At 40.6% G+C, this 20,689-nt stretch overlaps 2 protein-coding genes across 2 annotated transcripts; both read right to left on the bottom strand.

Moving 5' to 3' along the window:
- Positions 1-2,494: 2,494 nt before the first annotated feature.
- On the bottom strand, positions 2,495-6,232 carry LOC115824794 (zymogen granule membrane protein 16-like). Its single transcript, XM_030788546.1, has 4 exons — positions 6,156-6,232; positions 3,362-3,414; positions 3,094-3,220; positions 2,495-2,807 (listed from the first exon to the last, which is right to left on the bottom strand). The coding sequence occupies exons 1-4, from the start codon at positions 6,230-6,232 to the stop codon at positions 2,495-2,497; spliced, it is 570 nt and encodes a 189-aa protein (XP_030644406.1).
- A 434-nt stretch (positions 6,233-6,666) lies between these two features.
- Positions 6,667-8,653, bottom strand: abrab (actin binding Rho activating protein b). Its single transcript, XM_030789556.1, has 2 exons — positions 7,998-8,653; positions 6,667-7,150 (listed from the first exon to the last, which is right to left on the bottom strand). Exons 1-2 carry the CDS (start codon positions 8,651-8,653, stop codon positions 6,667-6,669), a joined length of 1,140 nt encoding a protein of 379 aa, XP_030645416.1.
- Between the last annotated feature and the right edge of the window lie 12,036 nt (positions 8,654-20,689).

Raw genomic sequence — 20,689 nt, 5'->3', positions numbered from 1 at the left:
CAGATTCCCTCTGAGTAAATTCATTTCTTTTTCTAATTTAAAAAGCATATATATATATATATATATATATATATATATATATATTACATAACCCAGGCAGCCTGCAGTAGGCGGGGAATGGCAGATCTCCAGACCAACAAAATCCTTCTGTGAGCCAAAATTGATGTGAAGGCAAAGATGACAGATTGGTTTACATTTAAATATAGAGATGCATCTGATATACTGACTATAGCTATTAAAGGGCTGAGTGTCAATGCAGCTCTGAGAAAGTCGTCCAATAACTGTCAAGCAGGGGACAAGACCAAAATGTGCGTTAGATTGATTGGAGAGAGGAAGCATTTATCATATCCTGCATCTGTTCCAGGGTATATGTCAGCAAGCCTGGCTTTACTGAAACGAGCCTTGTACTCATTTGAAATTTTAAAGCGAATGAGACCCAGCTGGGCACATGCTGATCAGTAGCAGACTCTTTTCTGTGCTCCCATCCAATGATCAGTTAGCTCAGTCCCTGATCTGACCTCCCACTTGGCTTTCATTTTGCTTAGGTCATGATCTCCTAAGGTTTGCGTCATACTCCTGAGAGTATGACACAGACATTAGCTGTTTTGCAATAAAAGAGAGTATTTCCTCGGTAGGAGAGCAGGAAAAGTGGGGAAAACTTGTTTTTTCAAAATGATATCTGAAAGTACCTAAGAAGGATCATGTGGGATTTTCCACACAGATTATCAGAAGCAGCGAGTGTGTTATCAGCATGTAACTCCGAAATGTGAATAAGACTGTTCAAGCCGCATTGTTCGAGGGTTGAAAGGGTCGAGGGAGGCAATAGATGGTTTACAAAAAACGCAGGGTTATTGAATTCCATTCAGAACTATCAAGTTCTTTGTGGTTTATCAGTGTCCCAAAGTTTTGTAGAATACTGAGTGATGAGGTGACTGCATTGTAAAGAGAATAAAAATGGTAGGATTTAGAACAGAAGTCAAAAGTCATGCGCTCACACACTTGCTCATTCTATGCTTAACCAACTCCTCAGTGCTGAGCAAATTTTTAGTAGAGACTTCACTTAGTATTTGTTTAAGTTCATTTAAACGTACACCTTTTTTGTCAGTCAGCGTTTTGATCATTCAGTGCATTAAAAAACTGGTTCCAAAACACTCATTAAACACTTCATAAATTCTCTAGGTTGAAAATTCTTTCCCTGCTTTGAAATGCTGAAAAGACTTCCCAAAGCTCGTCTGACAACTGTTTTAATTTTTATTCCCATTCCTTAATGCTCTAAATACCAGTTCCAGGAAGACTTGATTGACGGAGCCAGTAGGCGATTTGTAGGGGGATGAGGGGGGATGCCATCCACCATGTTAGCAAAATGACCAAAATGCATCCCCCTCATTAACCTGCCATCCCCCTGTATACTCTACGGAGTAGTGTCAGTGACCATTGGGCCAGCTCCCCCGTTGGCCACCGGGCCATTCCCCCTGTTAAAAAATAACAAATCTACTACTGGATGGAGCCATTGTCTCAGTGGTGGAAAGGCAATTACTTACTCTCTCACAACGCTTCACTAAAACACTAGTAAGAATAATAATAACCAGGGAAACTTTTAGTAAAGGCTTTATTTAAACACACAGAATCTTTTTTGGCTCAGTGACCAATGAACAGTGCTGTACATTTTTCTTTAGACAGATTTTTGACATTGAATCACAAATATGTATGCCCTGAAGTGTTCAGATTCGTACGACTTTGCATTCGAGGCACGCCGAACTCATTACATCGTTAAAAAAAAAATAAATTATGCCTAAAGGTACATTAAACATCTCCCAAGTGAAAAGCAAAAACTGTGCCAAGCCTAAAGACAGCACGATGCACTACAGACCTGTGAACCCAGACGTAAACCAGTCAACTGGAAACATGTACCCGGGTCACAGACTTAAGGAAATGATTCTCACAGGGAAGCGATAGAGAAATACAGTAGCGTGAGACCTTCAAAAAGAGGGAATGACAGTAATAATCTTGGATTTTTGTTCTGTTCTGAATCCCAGGTTGGCATTTATCTACACATTGATCTACCAAAAAAAAAAAAAATCAGCACTTTAAAGACCTGTTAAATGGTCTAATACCACATATCTAGTGTTATGGATATTAAGATTACACTGAAAAGTCCATGAAGTCTTAACAAAAAAAAAAAAAGGTTTGTCCACAACATAACCAAAATAAAATTCTGACTCTGAAAACTCTGAATTCCTAGAGCTACCTTTGAATCCTATTTGTTTTCAAGTTTTTAATAACTTTACTGACCAAAAAAAAAAAAAAGAAGAGCCAATCACAATAACCAATTGCATTTATGAATTGCCGTCCTCATTGTGACGAACGCGGGGATCAACGCACCACACAAAACGGGAAATGGGTTCCCATGACAACAGTTCCAAGCTGAGGTTCAGAATAAAACAGAAATCCAAAGACGGCAGAAATATCCCAAATGTACTGATATCCACTCTGATTAAGGCATGGTGGTGTTGTACCGGATGGCCCAGTGGGCGCCGATGGAGGTCAGGCCGCCATGGTAACGGCCACTGAGGATACGCAGCTCGCTCTGGCTGTTGGTAGGGTATAGGTTGAAGGAAGTGCCGTAGGGCTGCCCAGCCTGGAGAAATCGCCCTCTGTTGGTGACGATTTGCAGGTTCTGGATGTAGTGAGAATACTTCCCAGAGATCTGGACGATGAACTCGCCGTCAAACAGTTCCATCAGCAGCTCCTCGCCCGAAACGTAGCCAGCAACAAGGGACCAAGCATAATCATAGCGCAGCTGAATCCTTAAAAGATACAGACAATATAATGTTGTTTCACATCTGGGATCAGACTTTGTTCCAACACAGAGCAATTTTCACTGATTCTCAAAAAGATGGTGTTTCCAATTTGTTCCCATTCCACTTGGGCTCACAATACTCTAATATGTACAACTGTAACCAAGTTGCCAATCGTTGAGAACTGTACCACATATGCCTCTACACTGGGTTATAAATCTGTTGGTGTATATCATGTAACAACATGTTTATGATGTCACTGATGATAAAGTGAAGTTGTGATGGTTGTTTTTACCCGCGGATATGGCCATTGTAGTTCTCCCACAGTCTGACGGCAGTGATGCGGCCTTGTCCAGTGATAGTGTATGGAGTACCACTGCCTGAACCCACCGCAGGGGAGTACGAGTATGAGTCTCCAATAGCTGCAGAGAGAAAGAGAGAGAGAGAGAGAGAGAGAGAGAGAGAGAGAGAGAGAGGTGATATTGCATTTGAAAAAGGAACTTATTTAATTTGTATTTGAGATGTGTGTGTGTGTGTGTGTGTGTGTGTGTTGCGATACTTACGCCCAGCACAAGCGCAGGCAAAGAAAAGCGCAAAAATTGCAACAAACAGCATCCTGCATGAGAGATCACAGTGTTAGCACATCATGCTGATAAAAAGAGAAGACTCAAACTTAAGGTAAAGCGTTCTAAAAAATTAGAAGTTATAACTTGGAAGAAAGAAAAATAATGTGTCTCAAATGTTGAAGAAAAAATTCCCAAATTTTCTGTAAATGGCTGGAGACACAGATTGCTAGAGAAGTCTATGTTTTTTTTCTAACATCAATGCTTTAAAGATGTCAAGTATATTTTTAAAAAAAAAATCTGGACTAGTAGTTACAAGGCACCAATCACAGGTTACTTTATCAGTGGCAATTTATGTTAATCAATTAAACTGCAAAACAATATATTTTATATTATATTATATTAATATTAAAATACATTAAATAAAATAAAATGTTATATTTTATAATTACATTTTGTGTTATTTAGAGACAAACTTCTAGACAAACAAGCAAAAAAAGTTTGAAAGTACTTACTTGAGATTAATCTAAAGAACTCATGCAAGATGGTCAGATCCTCCTGTCAGATCGGGGCTGTCTGAACGTGCTACAGTGGAACCGGCAAATTTATTCACAAATGGAAAGGTGCACATATTTTGGTGTTTGCATACCTGTCAAAGCATTTTAATCAAACTCCTCCCCCAAAAATGAACATCAGCGCAGGTTTCGCTGGTTTCCACTAATGAACAGAACGAGGAAATGCGGACGTTTTCCTTCTGTCGCTGAGTTATTTTTGTGTTTAACAGGAATCTTGTTTGTTTTTGGTTATGTGCCAGAACCAATGCTCTGAGTCCATTTGAATTTACAACCTTTAGACAAAGAACTACAGACCAGAATTCTGTTGTTTGTCATACATGGAACTCGAAGTATGTAATTTTTGTTAAGTGGTTCTATGGGCAGGTATGGTGGTCTGTGGGATTTGAATGTGCGTGCGTGTGTGTGTGTGTGTGTGTGTGTGTGTGTGCATGTGTGTGTGTGTGCATGTGTGCTTGTGTGTGTGTGTGTGTGTGTGTGTACATGTGTTGGTTTCTTTCTGGCGACTGCTAAGTCCCCAGTAAGGTGGCATTATCTGAAAAAAGTGCCTGGTGGGGACCAAAATGCCGGTCCCCACTAGGAGAATGTTTTTCTAAACTATATTGTTGTTATTGATTAAACAAAAAGTGTCAAAACATTTCATTGGTTAAGGTTAGGGCTAGGGTTAGGGTTAGGGATAGATTAGTATGAGTTACAGAATAATGGGAGGTCCCCACTATGATTGTGTGTGTGTGTGTGTGTGTGTGCGTGTGTGTGTGTGTGTGTGTGTGTGTGTGTATGTGTGTTTGTGTGTGCGTTTGTGTGTGCGTTTGTGTGTGTGTATTTATGTCTCTGCAATTCTCACCTTATTAAGCATTATTTTTTCTAAACAGGCGTACGTATGGCTTGTTTGCTTAACTAAGTTACAGTGTGATTTAAAATCTGTGAGTGCAGTAAATAAAACCAATATGGAGTGAGTTCCAGTATGACACTGAGGTAAGGGTGTGCCCTCGGTAAAGAGGAATGAATATCATATACCCAGAAATGTGAGGAGGAATAACTCATATCTGAAGCGAATAAATTCACTGACTGAGACAAACCAAACCAAACCAAACCAAACAAAACAAAACAAAACAAAATAAAACAAAACAAGATCATATCAGGTTCACATGTTTTCATTTCTATTTTTTTTGTGAGTTAAAAGAACAAAACACTGCTTGTTCATTAACAAACTGTTGAGTATGCACTTCATTGACGGCTGGCATTTGAAGCCACAGTCCTTTTATTTCCCGTATGTTTGACGTAGTAACTGTGCGAAGCAGACTGATTCCTTTTTTTTTCTTCCATTTTAAAATAGCCTGTTATTATCATTATTTGTCAACAACCCCAAGTTAAATAGCATTTGTAAGATGGCTTATTTCAGAGAGAGCAAATAATTAACATTGCAGAGTTGCAGTCAGAAAAAATGAAAATTCACTTGAAAAATATATTTGAAATATATATATATATATTTCGGGCTTGGTGTGGGCAAGTGATATTACATAAAAGAAATCACAACACATTAGTCTCTGAGGAGCTTGATCAAGGAAGACTAGAGATGGGGAAAGAAATATTTCTACGATGAAGAGAAGGAAGCAAAACACTAAAAAGAAATATTACGTCACATGCCTATCTTTTGCAAAGAATTGAATCTGACAACGCATGCACACAGGTGCCCACACACACACACACACACACACACACACACACACACACACACACACACACACACACACACACACTCTCTCTCTCTTTCTCTCTCTCTGTCTCTCTCACGCACCACTCACCCACACATGGTCACACCCATGTGTTTTCTATGGTGACAGAGTTTGTGAATCACCTGTCAAGCAAACATTGTACATCATATGCAGAATTTACAATTCAGTTTGGGATCATGAAAAAAAACAAAAAGAAACAGGGCTGATTTGGCTGTGCAGTATATTTACTGTAGTAAATGACTTTGATATTTAGTGAGGGAGAAGTCTTAACTTTTCAAAAATTTCAGAAAAAAGTTATTTTATAGAAAAATAATTTCCAGTTTCCCTCTTTTTAAAAATCTTATTACACCCCAAGCTTGCATAATAAGATCTTGAATGCATTTTGAGGATGTTTTATGTGTTTGCTAAGTATTCTGAGTTGTTATGCTTTTGTCAGATTGGTTTCTCCTCTACAACCCTTTGCCCTGTCCTGGGAGTTTTCCCCACCTGTGGAAAGATGGACCCATGGCTTTGTCACCCTGGCTGACGTGCTCCGGAATGTTGAAGCACTTTTGATTCCTCATTCCTCTCTTAGTCAGAGGAAATGAATACAGATGGATGTGGTATAAAAGCGCCATCTATTGGTGATACACTCTCATTACCGAATCTTAAAATCCAAGCGCATTTTGATTTTACATCTCAGCTATTTAGGCTATTCAAACATCCATTCGACATTTGCATTGCAGATAGGAATAGAGGTTTAAAGAGGTTATCTCTACAACAAAATAAGTGACAAGAATGTATGCACGACAACAATCCCTCTAGCTAACATTGTACCTCCGCGCTTATTATGCATCTCAAAGCAATCAGTCAGTAGAAACATGTATGAGCAGATTTCATTTAAAAAAAAAAAAAATCTATCATCGTTGGTAGCCATAGCAGCAACGTTCACACTCCCACTCACATCTGGCGGCCCGTAAATGTGATGTCGATGACGTAGACAACAAACACCGTTTTGTCACACCAGCAGTGTGATGATGACTCCGTCGTCTTGGCCCTGCCAAAGCATCTCTCCTTCGAAGGCCACTTTGCCGTGCTTCCGTGCCCTCATCAAAATACCCACCACTTTGTCCGAAATACGGACATATCTGTCAAAGAGCTCACCGAACGTGACTCGTGTTAAACCGTCAGGGTCTGGGTCAGTCATGGTACGAATAACAAAGCACAGGTGATCGATCTCACGTTGGATATGGGCTTCGGCGCGTCTGGCCCTCTCCGCAGTCTTGCTGCCCTCTTTGGGGCGACCGTAACCCTCATCTCCCTTACGCAAACGCGTGGACATCGAGTAGTCATAGTCAAAATCCTCACTGAAAGGATTCAGTTTCTGGTTGGTGCTGTGTTCCGAGGCCCAGCTCTGCCAGCGGCTCTTCAGGTTACCTACTGCGCTGTAGTTTTTGGAAATTTGGTTGAGTTTGCTGGCATCTTCTCCCTCCGTTTTAGTCCTAAGAAATGTGCAACATGTTTGATTTGTACAATTTCAGACATAGTTATTATTCAATGGTCCATATTAACATCAGAATCAGTATTTTGAATTTTTGCAAGTGAATTTTTTGAAGTCTCCAGGAGTATGTAAATCCTAATATCTGTATAATCATGTAAAATACATGATTGAATATTTTCTTAGAAAAAAATGTACATATACACACACACACACACACACACACACATGTATATATTGAGAGAGAGAGAGAGAGAGAGGTAAACAGTGTCCACCTGTATTCTCTTCTTCAGCCACATGATGGCACTGTTTCATGCTAGGTCAGTGAACCAAGGGGACCCAGGTTCAGGCTTTCAGGTTTTTGCTCTTTGCCTTCCCAACCTTTATATAGATAACTATGAGAAATTCCTACAGTCTAGCTGTCATTTTGCTTTCACACATCCGGTCTGTATTTAGACTGTGCTGTACACGCAGGAAAGATATGGAAAAGATGCAAGTCACAGTATGAGTTTTATCAACATAAGGCTCTATCCTACTCACCGATATTATGGGCTCCTTTTACTCACAGGTCCATGTAAAGGAAAGAGGAAGGAATACAATGCCATGTCCTTCGATTTAAGATATGTTCAGCAGATCTTTTTAAACACACATGAAGAATCTCCCCACTCTCATTATGTGTCCTCTATTGGATCTAATATGTTAAAGTCATATAACTGCAACGTTGCAGAAGGCAATATCTTAGATTAAACTACTTCTAGGTTTGATGAGGAAAGTGCCAAGGAAAAAAAACGAGGCAAAGAATGATGTTATTTAAGATTATTTCGAAAAATCTGTCATTCTTCTATGCTTACCCTATCACAGAAGCTCTTTTGATCTTGTTCCACGAGGAGTCATCGTTTTCGTCCTCTCCTGGTTTCTCTGAACCGCCGTCTTCCTCTTCAGAGATGCCGCCATCCTCTCCGTCCTCTCCACCTTGCTTCTTCTTCTTCTCTGCCACATTCAGACTCTTCTTCAGCTCTGACACCATGTTGGAGCACTTCCTGCGTCGGGTGGGGGAGCTCCTCTTGTTGAGCATCTTGTCCAGCTCCTCCTCAGCAGGGTCCTTACAGATCCGGTGGGTCAGGAACTCTATGCCGGCGCTGCGTTCCTGCGCTTCCCGTTTCACCGTCTTCACCACCTGCTTGGTCTTGATTCGCGACTCGGCCGTGGGGTCTCCCTCCGAGCTCTCTGTCTCGGGTGCCTGAGACTTGGCTGCCTGGACGGGTCGAGGTTTCTCTGCTGGCTTTTGCCCTCCGGCTTGCGTCGGTTTGCGGGCATCCCCGGGATCGTCCAGGCTGGCTGGAGCCCAGCCGCTGGGTTCGTTCGCCTGCTTCTCCTCGTTCTCGCTGACCCACTGTTGCCAGCTGCGCGCCAGGCTACACACCATGCTAATGGTACGAAGCTTCTTGATGTTCTTGTTGACAGAGGCTTTCCTGGGCCCGGTGTCGGCCCTCGCGGTTTCAGACATTTTGGCTTCGAGATCAAATCTCTCCCTTCCTCATTCAGAGGCTGCTCCTAAGTGTTGTGGTCAGTGCAGTTTAAGCAACACTGTTATTATTCCTTATCCACGGTACATTCTAGACTGTCCTGTCATCGTGGCTGGTGGCGTCTACTGTGATACAAGGAATAAACCCCTCTTCCCTGTGTGATGGTGGAAAATATGTGTGGCATTCTCGCTGATCGTCTTTCCTTGACACTCGGCGACCCGGGGTTGGATGGGCTGGGAGAGGTTGTGCTGGTTAAAAGTGAGGGGAGCTCGAATTTCATCAAAGATTGGTGGGCTGTGGGTAAAAGTAAACACAACATCGCAGGAGCGCTAAACTCTTGGATGGGCGTGCAAATGCGCAGACAGCTGCAGAGCTAAATGCAAAGACAGGTTCAATCCATGCAGCTTAACAGGATGCATAATCTCTCCAGTGGTCTTGCATTGCCTGGTGTGCAAGGTCTGTGTTACAATGCGACAGACTCTTTACGAACAAGAATAATGGCCCAGTAGGAATGACAGAAATTCACTGCTGCTGTTTTTACCACAGAAATATTATAAAATGGATATGTCTGGCTCTTCTTCTTTATTGGTCAATTTGCATTCCTCCATTGCGGTGTTGGGCACAACACCATTGGAGGGATGGCATGGCTCAGATGTGATGACTGAGTGGCTTTTTATATTTATTGATCTGCTTTTTTTCCCACAAAGGAGTAGTTTTAAGGATTAGTTTGTTTATTGTTGTCCAGTAATATTACTGCATGACTGTATAAGCGGATTATAAATTTTATTTCAGTTGAACTTCCATCCAGCAAGTACATGTTGTAATACAAATCACAGGTCAGTTTGCTGCCATGCAGATGTGTTGTCTTCTGATCTGTAAGTGCTAATGCTGACATCCCATTGTGCATTTCATGTACTTTAGCAAGGAGACAATGAGACAACTGCCATTTTTGGAACCAGTTTGCAGTGGCGAACAGATCAGATTATATCTAGTGCAGACAACATCATACTTTTACTGTCATCCAAATAAATGGCATTTTTGAAGCCAAAAGTAATTATCCCGTGGTATTTCAGAGCTACTGCTAGCATGCATATACAATTGTAAATTTAGCGGTCAAATCAACAAAAATAAAATCAAAGAACATACAGTGATATTTATCATCGCATACTGATTTATCTGTGAATTATAATGATTGGGACTGTCAGCACAACTAAGGTGGGGACATTTGCTTATTCGTGATGAAATATAAAAGCAAAAAACTAATTTCTAAAGCAGAGCCAGCAATAAAGATGATATATGACCACAAGTAAAGCAATTTAAATGATCTTTGAACTAGTGGAATATTCTAGCAAATATCCATTAAGATGCATATGAGGTTCAATGCAGCATGACACATTTAATGGCCAACGCTTCTTTTTTTCTCTTATCCTACTTCATAGCACCAAAAGCAAAATCGCACAGACGCTGCACACATAGTATTCACAGCACACAGAGTTAATAAGGCTTTGGGCTTTGGGCAACCCTTAGCAAGAGAATGGAGCGACTCAGTCCTGCACCGGGTTACAGTCAATGACTATTTCGAATGCGGAGGTGTCACTTGATCCTGGGGCCGAGGTCTTGGGTGACAACTTTGGCCCGGGCAGAATGTGACACCTGAAGGAGACAGGGGGCTGCTATGTGCGTATATAGAGGATAGTCTTACACTGCACCTGACAGCGTGTGCAGAGACTTGATAGAGACACACACAGAGAGAGACAGAGAGAGAGAGAGAGAGAGAGAGAGAGAGTTATTAAAAGTGCAATAGCATTATCCTGGGCTCTCTAAAATGTTTTCTTTGTGTTTTGTTTGCTTGTCAGCCCTGTGTGCTTTACTGTACGGGTCTGTGCGGTGCAGCCTGCTGAATGTGTTTTTTCTGGTTGTGTTTGTGGTCCATGTGTTTTTGTTTTCTGTGGGAATTGATGGGGCTGTATTAATAGTATCTGGCAACGTCCGGAGTCAAGTAGTGAACTGCAGCTGCCGTCTATCAATCAGACATAACAGAATTGTGTCACTGAACAAGTGCAGAAGACCGGGGCTCTGCTGTGGCCGACCCTGTGCCAAAGAAGGCCTCTGAACTCTTAGTTACTGATCTGAGGTCAGAGTTGGCTCTGATTAGGATAGTTAAGATTAGCAAAGGGCAGAGATTGATCTCATCTGCTGTGAAGCACAGTGTAGCCTAAGCACGATGCTCTCACAATTAAGTCAATGATGTCCCTGCTGGTTGGCTTTCAGTACTGCCACTCAACTGAAAAGTTTTTGAAAGAGGTGAACATCATTTGGAAGACTGAAATTATATTTAAAGGGAACACCGATCAACCCAATCTGTAAACTGTTTATTGACTTATTCATTCACTGTAAGTTATTCTTGACCAGTTAAATATTCTATGGTTCATTGACAAACTTAGATGGTGTATCATTTCAACTGTGGTATTGCAAACTATTTTGAAATCATTTCTCTCTGTGCTTTAAGAACATGACAAGGGTATATCCTATGCACATACAGTAAAGCACCAGCAGATGTCCTCAGAGACACAGGGTTGAGTTTGACCCAGCTGCCACGATGTTCTCAAAGCACCAGAAAAAGCAACTTAACCTTTGTTAACCTGTGATAGTCCTATTAGAATCTTCCAGAACAGCAGCCAAAGGAAGTTCGTTGGCACTTCTACATTAATGTCACTGTTAAATTTAAAAAAAAAACAACAACAACAACAAAACAAACAAAAACACCATATCCGTTGTATTCGCCTCCTATTTTGTAGTGGAGGTTTTTGTTCAGCTGTTTCTCCTGTTGTTAGGAGCCAGATATTTCTGGACACCAAAAAGTCATGTATGTGTAAGTCTCTGGAAAAAGGCAAGATGATAAATGACAGTTGCACCCTTAGGGTCACTAGGCAATACAGGTTAAAGGTTATGACCTTGTGTACTCTTTATCCCTTTATACAAAGGTAAGTCAACAACTAACTCACCCCCCCAGCCCCACCCCCCAAATAACTTCCGATTGCATTTCCTTCATAAAAAAATATTTTGTTAAAAACATCAAAACACATACAATCCAGTGTGCTCTCATGACTAGTGTGTGTCATTTTCTTATATTAATGCATGCTGAGCATAAATGTAAAGACAAGAATAATAATAATAAAAAAAAGAGTGCTTGTCTGAATGAATGGTGTCGGCTGAACACATCACCTTCTTCCCAGTTTGAGCCATTTCAGTGATCTGTACTGTACATTTCACCCAGACCTACGTAGTAGATGTGCACATGGCCCATGCCAATTCCGTACCAGGATCAGATGGTTTCCATTCTGGCTAAGCCTTAAATTGATGAATTGCATTCATCATTAGGATGGACGGCTGTGTGATCCAGTGGGCCAGGTGTAAGCCGGCTATTCATGGCTCTGCTGCCCTAATAGAATGTCCCCTACCCCCCCAACTCCCATCCCCCTCCCCCCCCACCGCCCACCTGGACAAAGCGTTTCCATCCATCTGGGCAGGCGGCACGGTCCACGGGCAGGAGCGAGAGCACCTGCACCTCCTGGTGCATATCCCACAATGCACGCCTCTCTCTGCCTCCCTCACAAACCTCTTTATTCCTCCGAGAGTACCAGCTGTTCCTGAGCTTGTTTTGGTTGGCCATCACAACTAATTGTACGGAACCAAACCTTGTGTTCCACGTGAACCCTGAGGGTCAGCGGTGTGTTGAGTCACTGCTGTAGGTGGTTTGATTTAGGATAATTGGATTTCTGTTACTTTAATCTTCCTTTGATTAATGAGATCATTAAGCTCTAAATACTGATAGAAAATGAACACTTTATTGCTTTTTTTTTTAAATGCTGGAGTTTGAAACTATCAAGACTATTTTAGAAATAGTACTTTAGTAACAATTAAAGGCCGTGCACGTTTTGCCAAGGACTTTTCACTAGATTGAAGGTCTTTCAGATGTTTATTCAGATTAAAAAAAACGCTTTATTATAAAATAATAAATTAAATAATATTTATTTCAATTCATTTATTGTTTTAAAGAAAGAAGAACAACATCAAGGTGAAAAATCGTCATTAAGTACACCTCTGGTCTTCCGTCAGAAGGTACCATCGCGTCCTTTCTCAACCCGCCTGAGACGTTTGAAAAAAAAAGGGGGCTCACAGATCTCTCTTGGCTCTTCAACGGTAAACAGTGTCAGCGCACCCGTTTCAACTCTCCCCCTAATCCAATAACGCTCTCCTCCTACGTGCGTTATTGATTGTGTTTGGCTGTCTAGAACACCCTCATAAATAAACGAAAGGGACAGTAAATTAGCTCGTGCGTGAGCAAAGGTCAGTGCAGATCCTTCAAGAGGAGGAACAAATCCCTCCCTCCGCGTAACTCTTGACAGAAAGACGGAGTGGACGGCGTGTACCAGATGAGCTCATTACAAGCCAAAAAGAAAGCTACGGCACAGTAATTTGGATTTATTGGACGCGTCTGCTATGTATCCGTTTTCTGTAGTACAAAAAACGCGAGAGTCAAGAGAATTACGAGTGGATACTGAGACGAGTTTTTCATTGTTAGATGATCACACTGAAAGATGGCGCCTGAAGTTCTAGAGCGTGAAATTCAGTGTAAGGTAGTGATAAACACACACACACACACACACACACACACACACACACACACACACACACATATGTATATATATTTACACACACATACACTTTTTTTTACAGGTCACAACACAAACATTTTCATTACATCCACAGTTTCACCACAGATAGGTAAAGCAAAATGTAAAATGTACAGGTTTATCATGACAGTCATTTTCCATCCAACTAAAAAGCAGGGCATGTGTGCGATTTTGTGGCACGAAATGAATTTAAATATCTGAAAACTGAACATATATAGAGAAAAGAAAGGAAATGAATTTGTCCTCTTTAATACAAGTGTAGTTTAGTGTCCAAGCAGAGAATGTGTTCTTTAGTCAAGCCCTTAGTTATTTCATATCTTTAAAGGTGGGCTGATGAACTGGCTTTGAGCGTGTTGTCTTAAGTTTTACCTGTAAAATCATTTCATACTGATCCTTAGAGAGCCAAAGAAAGTGTTTATGCATTACCCTGGAGACAGTATACCAAAGCAAAACTTTTACATCGACTCAACACTGAATGATCTAATGCAGCAAAATGTTACTTGCCAAACTGCTACATTTCTACAGGTAGTTGGTCTATACATCAAGCATAAATCATTAGGTGAAACTATTTGGAGAAATGGCAAAATTTAAAAATAACCCCAACACAAGAGTATTAAATAAAAGTAAGAGTAAGAGTTTTGCTTAGGGAAGAGGAAAGGAGGCTAATTGAGAAAACATATACCCACTGTATAATGATGAGGTACATAATGAGGGGACCTGTGTGTGTGTGTTATGGTGTTACATGATTAAGAGGCCCCCTGCCTCTGCTGTACTGTGTGATTAAAGGTTCCCCTCAAGAGAACCTCTTTGTACAGACTCAACCACCACAAACCTTACATGAATCTCCTACAGTCATGTGCACATTTACTCTGTCATCTCATGTGCTGGGTGTTAGATAGACAGACAGGCAGACAGACAGATAGATAGATAGATAGATAGATAGATAGATAGATAGATAGATAGATAGATAGATAGATAGATAGATAGATGGATACACTCATACATTCATACATACAGAAAGAGAGAGAGAGAGAGAGAGAGACAGAGATACAGAGAGAGAGAGAGAGAGAGAGAGAGAGAGAGAATGTATTGCCCATCTGGAAGAGATCCAAAGGTTCACTGCCTCTAATGGCTAATTCTAACTCATTTTTCCTCAGTGTGTGTTTGTTTGTCATGATTCTGGCTCTTGCCATTATATTGAGACGCTTTGATGTGTGACATTTGTGTGCATCAGTGCATTGACATGTTTTGCTGTTGTGTGAATCTCCACTTTCTCTTAAGAGCTAAATGGTTTGGATAAAGGATATTATGCATGGTCTCTTTGAGAGCTGCAACACCTCATTAACTAAAAAAAAAAAAAAAAAAAAGAAAGAAAGGGTCCACATCAGAGCGAGGGATTTTGTAGTCATCCAGAACAGTTGGAGTTTGTGGCACTGTTGGTCTGAAGTCCCCATGGAAATCAACATTTGACTGTATTTGCTCTGAATCATTCATAGTGTTTTGGTTGAAAAGGTTTTGCTTTCACTCCATCACCTCGTCCACACATTTTCCCTCTCAGCCTGTCACTCAATGGTCTTGTCATGTTTGTCATGTCCTGTGCACTCAATCTAATTTAAATTCAAACTGGAAGAGGGAGATGAATCCTGCCTTTTGAAGTTTCTCTTATCTATCTCTATGTACAAAATATACAGAATGCATTTCACATTAAAAAAGACTAAACTTTTTTTTGTCAAAGAGTTACACGTAGAGATTCACAGAGCCTCCTTTGCAGGAGTAACTCTGGTTTTCGTGGAGAAGGTGGGGTGTTGCCTTTCTGATGGAGCCTGTGGCTATCTCGGCAGGAGAGGGTATGAAAAAGGCAATTTCACATTGCCCTTGACCACAGAGTGTAACTATAACAAAGTCGGTTTACGAATCCAACAGCTCCTCCACTGACACACAGGCATCACCTCGGATCTACACCCTTACACACACACACACACACACACACACACTCATACCGCACTCTAAACCAAATGTCACTCTCATTACTGCCATCCATCCATCATGATGAACATGTATTAGGTTTTTAAAGGGGGTTGAAGAGTGGAAATTGGGTGGGGGGTGGCAGGGGGTCAGTGTTCAGTCCCAAATCTTAAACCCTAATTGAAACCCTGACTGTGTATTTATACTTTTTCTTCCTTTTCAGTTATTTTACTAAGCAACAGACGAGTTATGACTTCAAACATGCATGGCTTGGCTCAACCCCTTGCCCCAATACTACTCTCAGGGGTTACCGCTCTGTAATCAGACTGAATATCTGTTTCTCTCTGACTGACAGGGTGTGCCAATAACCATTGCATGCACCTCGTGAATAAGTACTCTGGTATTGAGTGTTGCTGACCTTTCGGTTCTTTTATAAGAATCAGACTCGCCTCTTCTCCGTGACGCGAGGGACGCTGTGGATTTTAATAGAATATTGTTTATTTCCTGAGGAGGGAGAATTTATTTTACACCTGGTACGGATCCAGCGAACGAGAAGCGAATCTCTGAAGTCCTTAAAGTGAATTTGGATCCTGAACGAGATTGAAAGGATGGGTTAGCACATTTGGACTCTGATGAAGTCCACAGTCATTTCAAAGAGAGAAGTTGTTTTCTTTTTTTTTTTTTTCTTTTGCCAATGAATGCTCGAGCGAACACCTAATCTTTGTAAATCCTCTGAGAGTGACTTTTTGGAAACGAGAGATTCCTATGTAAGAGAGAATAACTTGGACTGCTCTGCTGTCAATACGAGATTGAGTGACTTTTATTGAATTTCAGCGTATGATTTTCCGGGAGAAGTGGAGCGTTCTCAATGTCTGGATGGGAAGCTGTATTTTTTTTTTTTTTTTTGAGATATCGGTTCCTTCCTCTATCATCGACAATGATAGACAATGACAGTGATTCATTGTGCTTATATTTTCAGGCCGAAACGAGTCCGTTTAAATCAGTCCATGTTTAAATTTGGATACTGATATTAATTCCTCCAACTGTACACAAAATGATCCCTCAGATTTATTACTCTGCTGGTGCAGTTTTTCACAACTGGTGTTTGCAATTTTCCTCAGATGTTTTTTTTTTCCTTTAATTATTTGCCTCTTTAATTTCACTCCTTTATTTTAATGAGATTGCTTTGAATGTGGTCTACTACATGCTTAACCGCTGTTGGGAACCACTGAATCTGCACTTTTATGTTGCCCAATACAGAAAATGAATAGTGTGGTTAAAAAGCAATGCACAATGCAAGTGTTACGATCATATATGCATGGTCCATGCATCTTTCGGTTCTCGAATCATCAGTCTTCAGCCATTGGTGGTTGTATTAGCATATACCATTTACTGGGTTTCCAGAGATATTTACATCCAGATGGAACAGTTTCAGGACAGGCTCTCATTGTTTTGTTCTGGTTTCAAGTGAAGTCCCCAAGAATTTCCATCTATAAGTGTGGCTCTAAACAACTGAACTGCATTATTTTATTCCAACCATGGGTAAATCCACAATGTATTTTTCCATGGTTTGTTAGGTATATGTCTTTTTGAGCTCTACACATGCTTGGAGACAGCTTGTGATGTAGATGTTGAGTATTCAGCTGTGGTACAGGATAAGGCCTGGTCCTAGAGATTTGAGGTAGATGACTGTCTCCAAGAGGTCAAAAGAGACCTGACTTCGTAAACTGCTGGACAATCAGATTAAAATAAGTCCAAAGCTTATTGTCAGACTTGGCCACTAAAGTCTACAAAGGCATACAGAATGTGTTACTTGGCCACACAACATGTTAAAACTCATATCCTCCTATTTAAGTTTTGCTTTGGTCTGTTTTCACATAATATGCTCTGATATTTTGACAGATGACAGTTTTACCCTAATCCGGTTTCCCGGTAAATGGCTGCCTCAGAGCAGAGTAAATGAAATCCACTTCACATAACTACGTTAGCGTCTCAACTAAATTAGATACAGTGACGCGGACACGACTGTCTCGGTACAAAAAAAAACTATGAAGATTGGAGAGCTTCGTGTTGTTCAGTCCCAAAATTACATTTCCATCAGACACCAAAACAATTGTGGTTTGTACCACTTCCAGTTGGAGAAGAAACTGGGTTACTTTATACACAAAGTTGACAGCTAAGGTTATTCAGACCACCTCCGATTCAGCACCGGATTGATTTGGGTGTTACAGTTCGCTTCCCTCATTTCCACTCCAAATTACGGACACCTTAAACTTTGGGGTGGGTCCCTTTGACGTTTTAGCTAAGTGAGTTTGGAATCTAATCCATATGTCAGAACATGAAGAGATTATTTACGTTAAAGTTGTGGTAAGCATGACGGAGCGAGGGGGGAGAACAGGATAGCAGAATTGTCTCGCCACGCACTTTGGGACATTTTAAATCAAAATTTGTCACTAGACCAAGTCACAGAGAAACAAATGCAGGCCTAACAAATGGAGGAAATAACGTTTAATGAAGAAAATATCTTCAAGTTTATGTTGATAAGGGATAGTCCAGCTATCAGGAGTATGAAAAAAATGAGAGTGTGGAGTAACTTGATCCTCTTAGGCCACTTTAAAGTTATATATCAATACACAGATCAAACACCCCGATTACAATACGCAAAGCATTAGTCCTCAATCTGAAACTGAAATTCCAAAATTCTCCCAAGATTTCCGGATCACTGGCAGCTGTCTTACAGGAAAATGATATAATCAATCAGTTGTTTCTCCACATTCCAAACAGGAGATTTTTCCTGGTTTGTTTATGGAGCTTGTCACAGCACTCTAAGCTGTTTATAATAGAGCTACAGTACTTGACTCTCTGTCTTTATCGGCCAGATGGTTCCAAATCTGTTACTTTATCGCTCATATATTTGTGCGCTTTGTCTCCTGGAAGACTAAGATGACTCCTCGCTCACACTACAGGTACCGTCTATGTTGTTATCTGATCTGACTGGGGGCCCAGTGTTCATCTGCAGGCCAGCCGCAGACCAACCCCCCCCCCCCAAACGCCCCCCACCCTTTCCATGCTAGTGGTCTACATAGGCATCTTGAGTCAGCCTCCACATAGAGTCCGGAGCACATGCGGTTGGTTCCCTCTGGGTTTCATCTAGGCTCTGTATGACATCAATATGTCATCGATAGATATGTTAGACTATCCCTCCGTCTCTAGCCCCAAAAATAAGCAAAGCGACCGGTTCATCTTTGTTGCAGTTCTCGGCTTAGGCGATGCAATCTCAGTTCGACGTGTACACCATTTTGCGCCTACAAAGTGTGGTTTTCCGGTTTCTCTCTTTTGCTGTGCCACCACCCATGGTTGTGTTTATCTTCAGTTGTGCGCCTGGACCCATCCAGTGGTGGTCGGTACGTTCCAGAAGAAGTGGAAGGGTCACTGCAGGTGTTGAGGGATTAGCGGCTGTTTTGCCAGCGGCCATCGTTTGTTTAACTCCTTCTGATTAGGCGGTGGAATGTCAGCAATGGAGGGAACTGGCAGTCACGACAACATCTCTTGACACCTTGGCAATCTGTCACAGCTGAGTGACCGTGCAGGAATGAACCCAGTTGCCGCGGAGACAATGAAATCCCGGGCTTATTCTCTCTACCATCTGGCCCTTTAGTCCGTGAAAGGACTGAGGTCCTCTCCATCATACTCTTCTTTCTCTCTCTGGTTTCTCTAAAGTGATCCAACATGGAGCAACCGCAGTGTATGCAAGGTTTTGTTTTTACTTTAGTCAGCTTGAATGCACTACTGCATATACCTCATCCACAGGAGAACTGTTACGTAGACTTGAATTAAAGAGGCAGTCAATCTTAAAAGCGATATGAAAGCAGAACATCAGTGGGTCTAATTCCATACAAAATGGACACCAAACCTCAATGCATCACATGCTTATCTTTTTTTTTTTTTTTTTTTTTAATTCAGACTAATGTCAAAAGACTTTTTTGAACATTGTTACAAAAAAAAAAAAGATCGTTTAAATAAAATATCAAATCTAAAGTTTTATGAGGTAAAAGCAGAGTCATTGAAGGCAATGGTCTGTGCCATTATTAATACTACAAAATAGTCCTTGTGTTGGACTGCAGAACAGAGTTATGGCTCTTTACACATAAAAAAGACAGGTCTTTCCTCAGGAAAGCAATTGTTCATACACACACATTAAATTACAACATTTTAGTAAGTTAATAAACATGTCGCTCTATAGTTTTACAAGGTCCAGATACTGTGAGATTTTTTTTTTTTTCATTTTTTCTTTCTTTTTTTTTTTTTTAAACAAAGGTGCCTGTCTTTAATATCGAACAGATTATTCTTTGCAGTTATTCTATGCTTGTAGTTATGTAATAGAAGTACACTGCGCAGTAAAATGACTCATTAGGTTTACTGTACCTCAGCTGGGAACTATTTAAGCAGTGTTTTCAAACGGCGCTAATGCAAAGAAAATGGTCTGCAAGTTCCCAGGGCTGTCGCTCATGAAACTCCGGGCATTTCAGAAACATTTGAAGACATTCCGAGAATAGCCATCATAAACTAAAAATATGAAAATAATGCAAAAACAAACCGAAAACAGATACACAAAGTTTCAAAGCAAAGTGGGAATTTTGCTGCAGTAACTCCTTTACAAGAAACAGTTATGTAAAACTGCAGAAAAAAAAAATTATAAGACAAGCAAATGTGAATGAATTTAATAATAATAATAATGATAAAAAAAAGAAAACATTTTCTCTGGCTCTCTTGATTAGAACACTTAAGTACCGACGGTTCTTAATCAGAATAAATGTGTTCTCAGAACAGAAAAGGAAGGAACTAAATGTGTGTAAAATGTGCAGTGCTCAGAGAACAAGTGAAATATACAACATCTGGCTTTTTTGTAAGCCATTACATTTCAACGTATTAAAAAAACAATGAATTTAGAGCACGGTTATTAATATTATTATCAACATTCTTCAATACGTTATTTTAATGTTGAACTATGATGACCGAGAAGTGTAAAATGTTAAATGATGGCCCTCTATATTCTCTCCAACAAAAACTTCAATCACAACTTTCATGAAACCACCTTTGGACCATTTCATCCTGTTGACACAAATAGTTGCAAGAGATGAGTCAATGGATAACATATCTATATATAAAACATCACTCACTGAGTTAACTGAATTATAGTTGGAATAATGGCATATGCTTTGGAGTCTTGGCTTATGCTCCACATACTGTGTAAAGTCCAGTAATGACTGATGAAGGTTGTAACAATCCAAAGCCATCAATAACATGGGTATTGAAAAACTTGGAAACACAAAACATCATAGACGCGCAGGGCAG

This window comes from Chanos chanos, chromosome 12 (genome assembly GCF_902362185.1).
Source record: "Chanos chanos chromosome 12, fChaCha1.1, whole genome shotgun sequence".
Taxonomy (NCBI): Eukaryota; Metazoa; Chordata; class Actinopteri; order Gonorynchiformes; family Chanidae; genus Chanos; species Chanos chanos.
The sequence above is the reverse complement of the archived record's forward strand: the minus strand, read 5'-3'. Positions and strand labels throughout refer to the sequence as shown.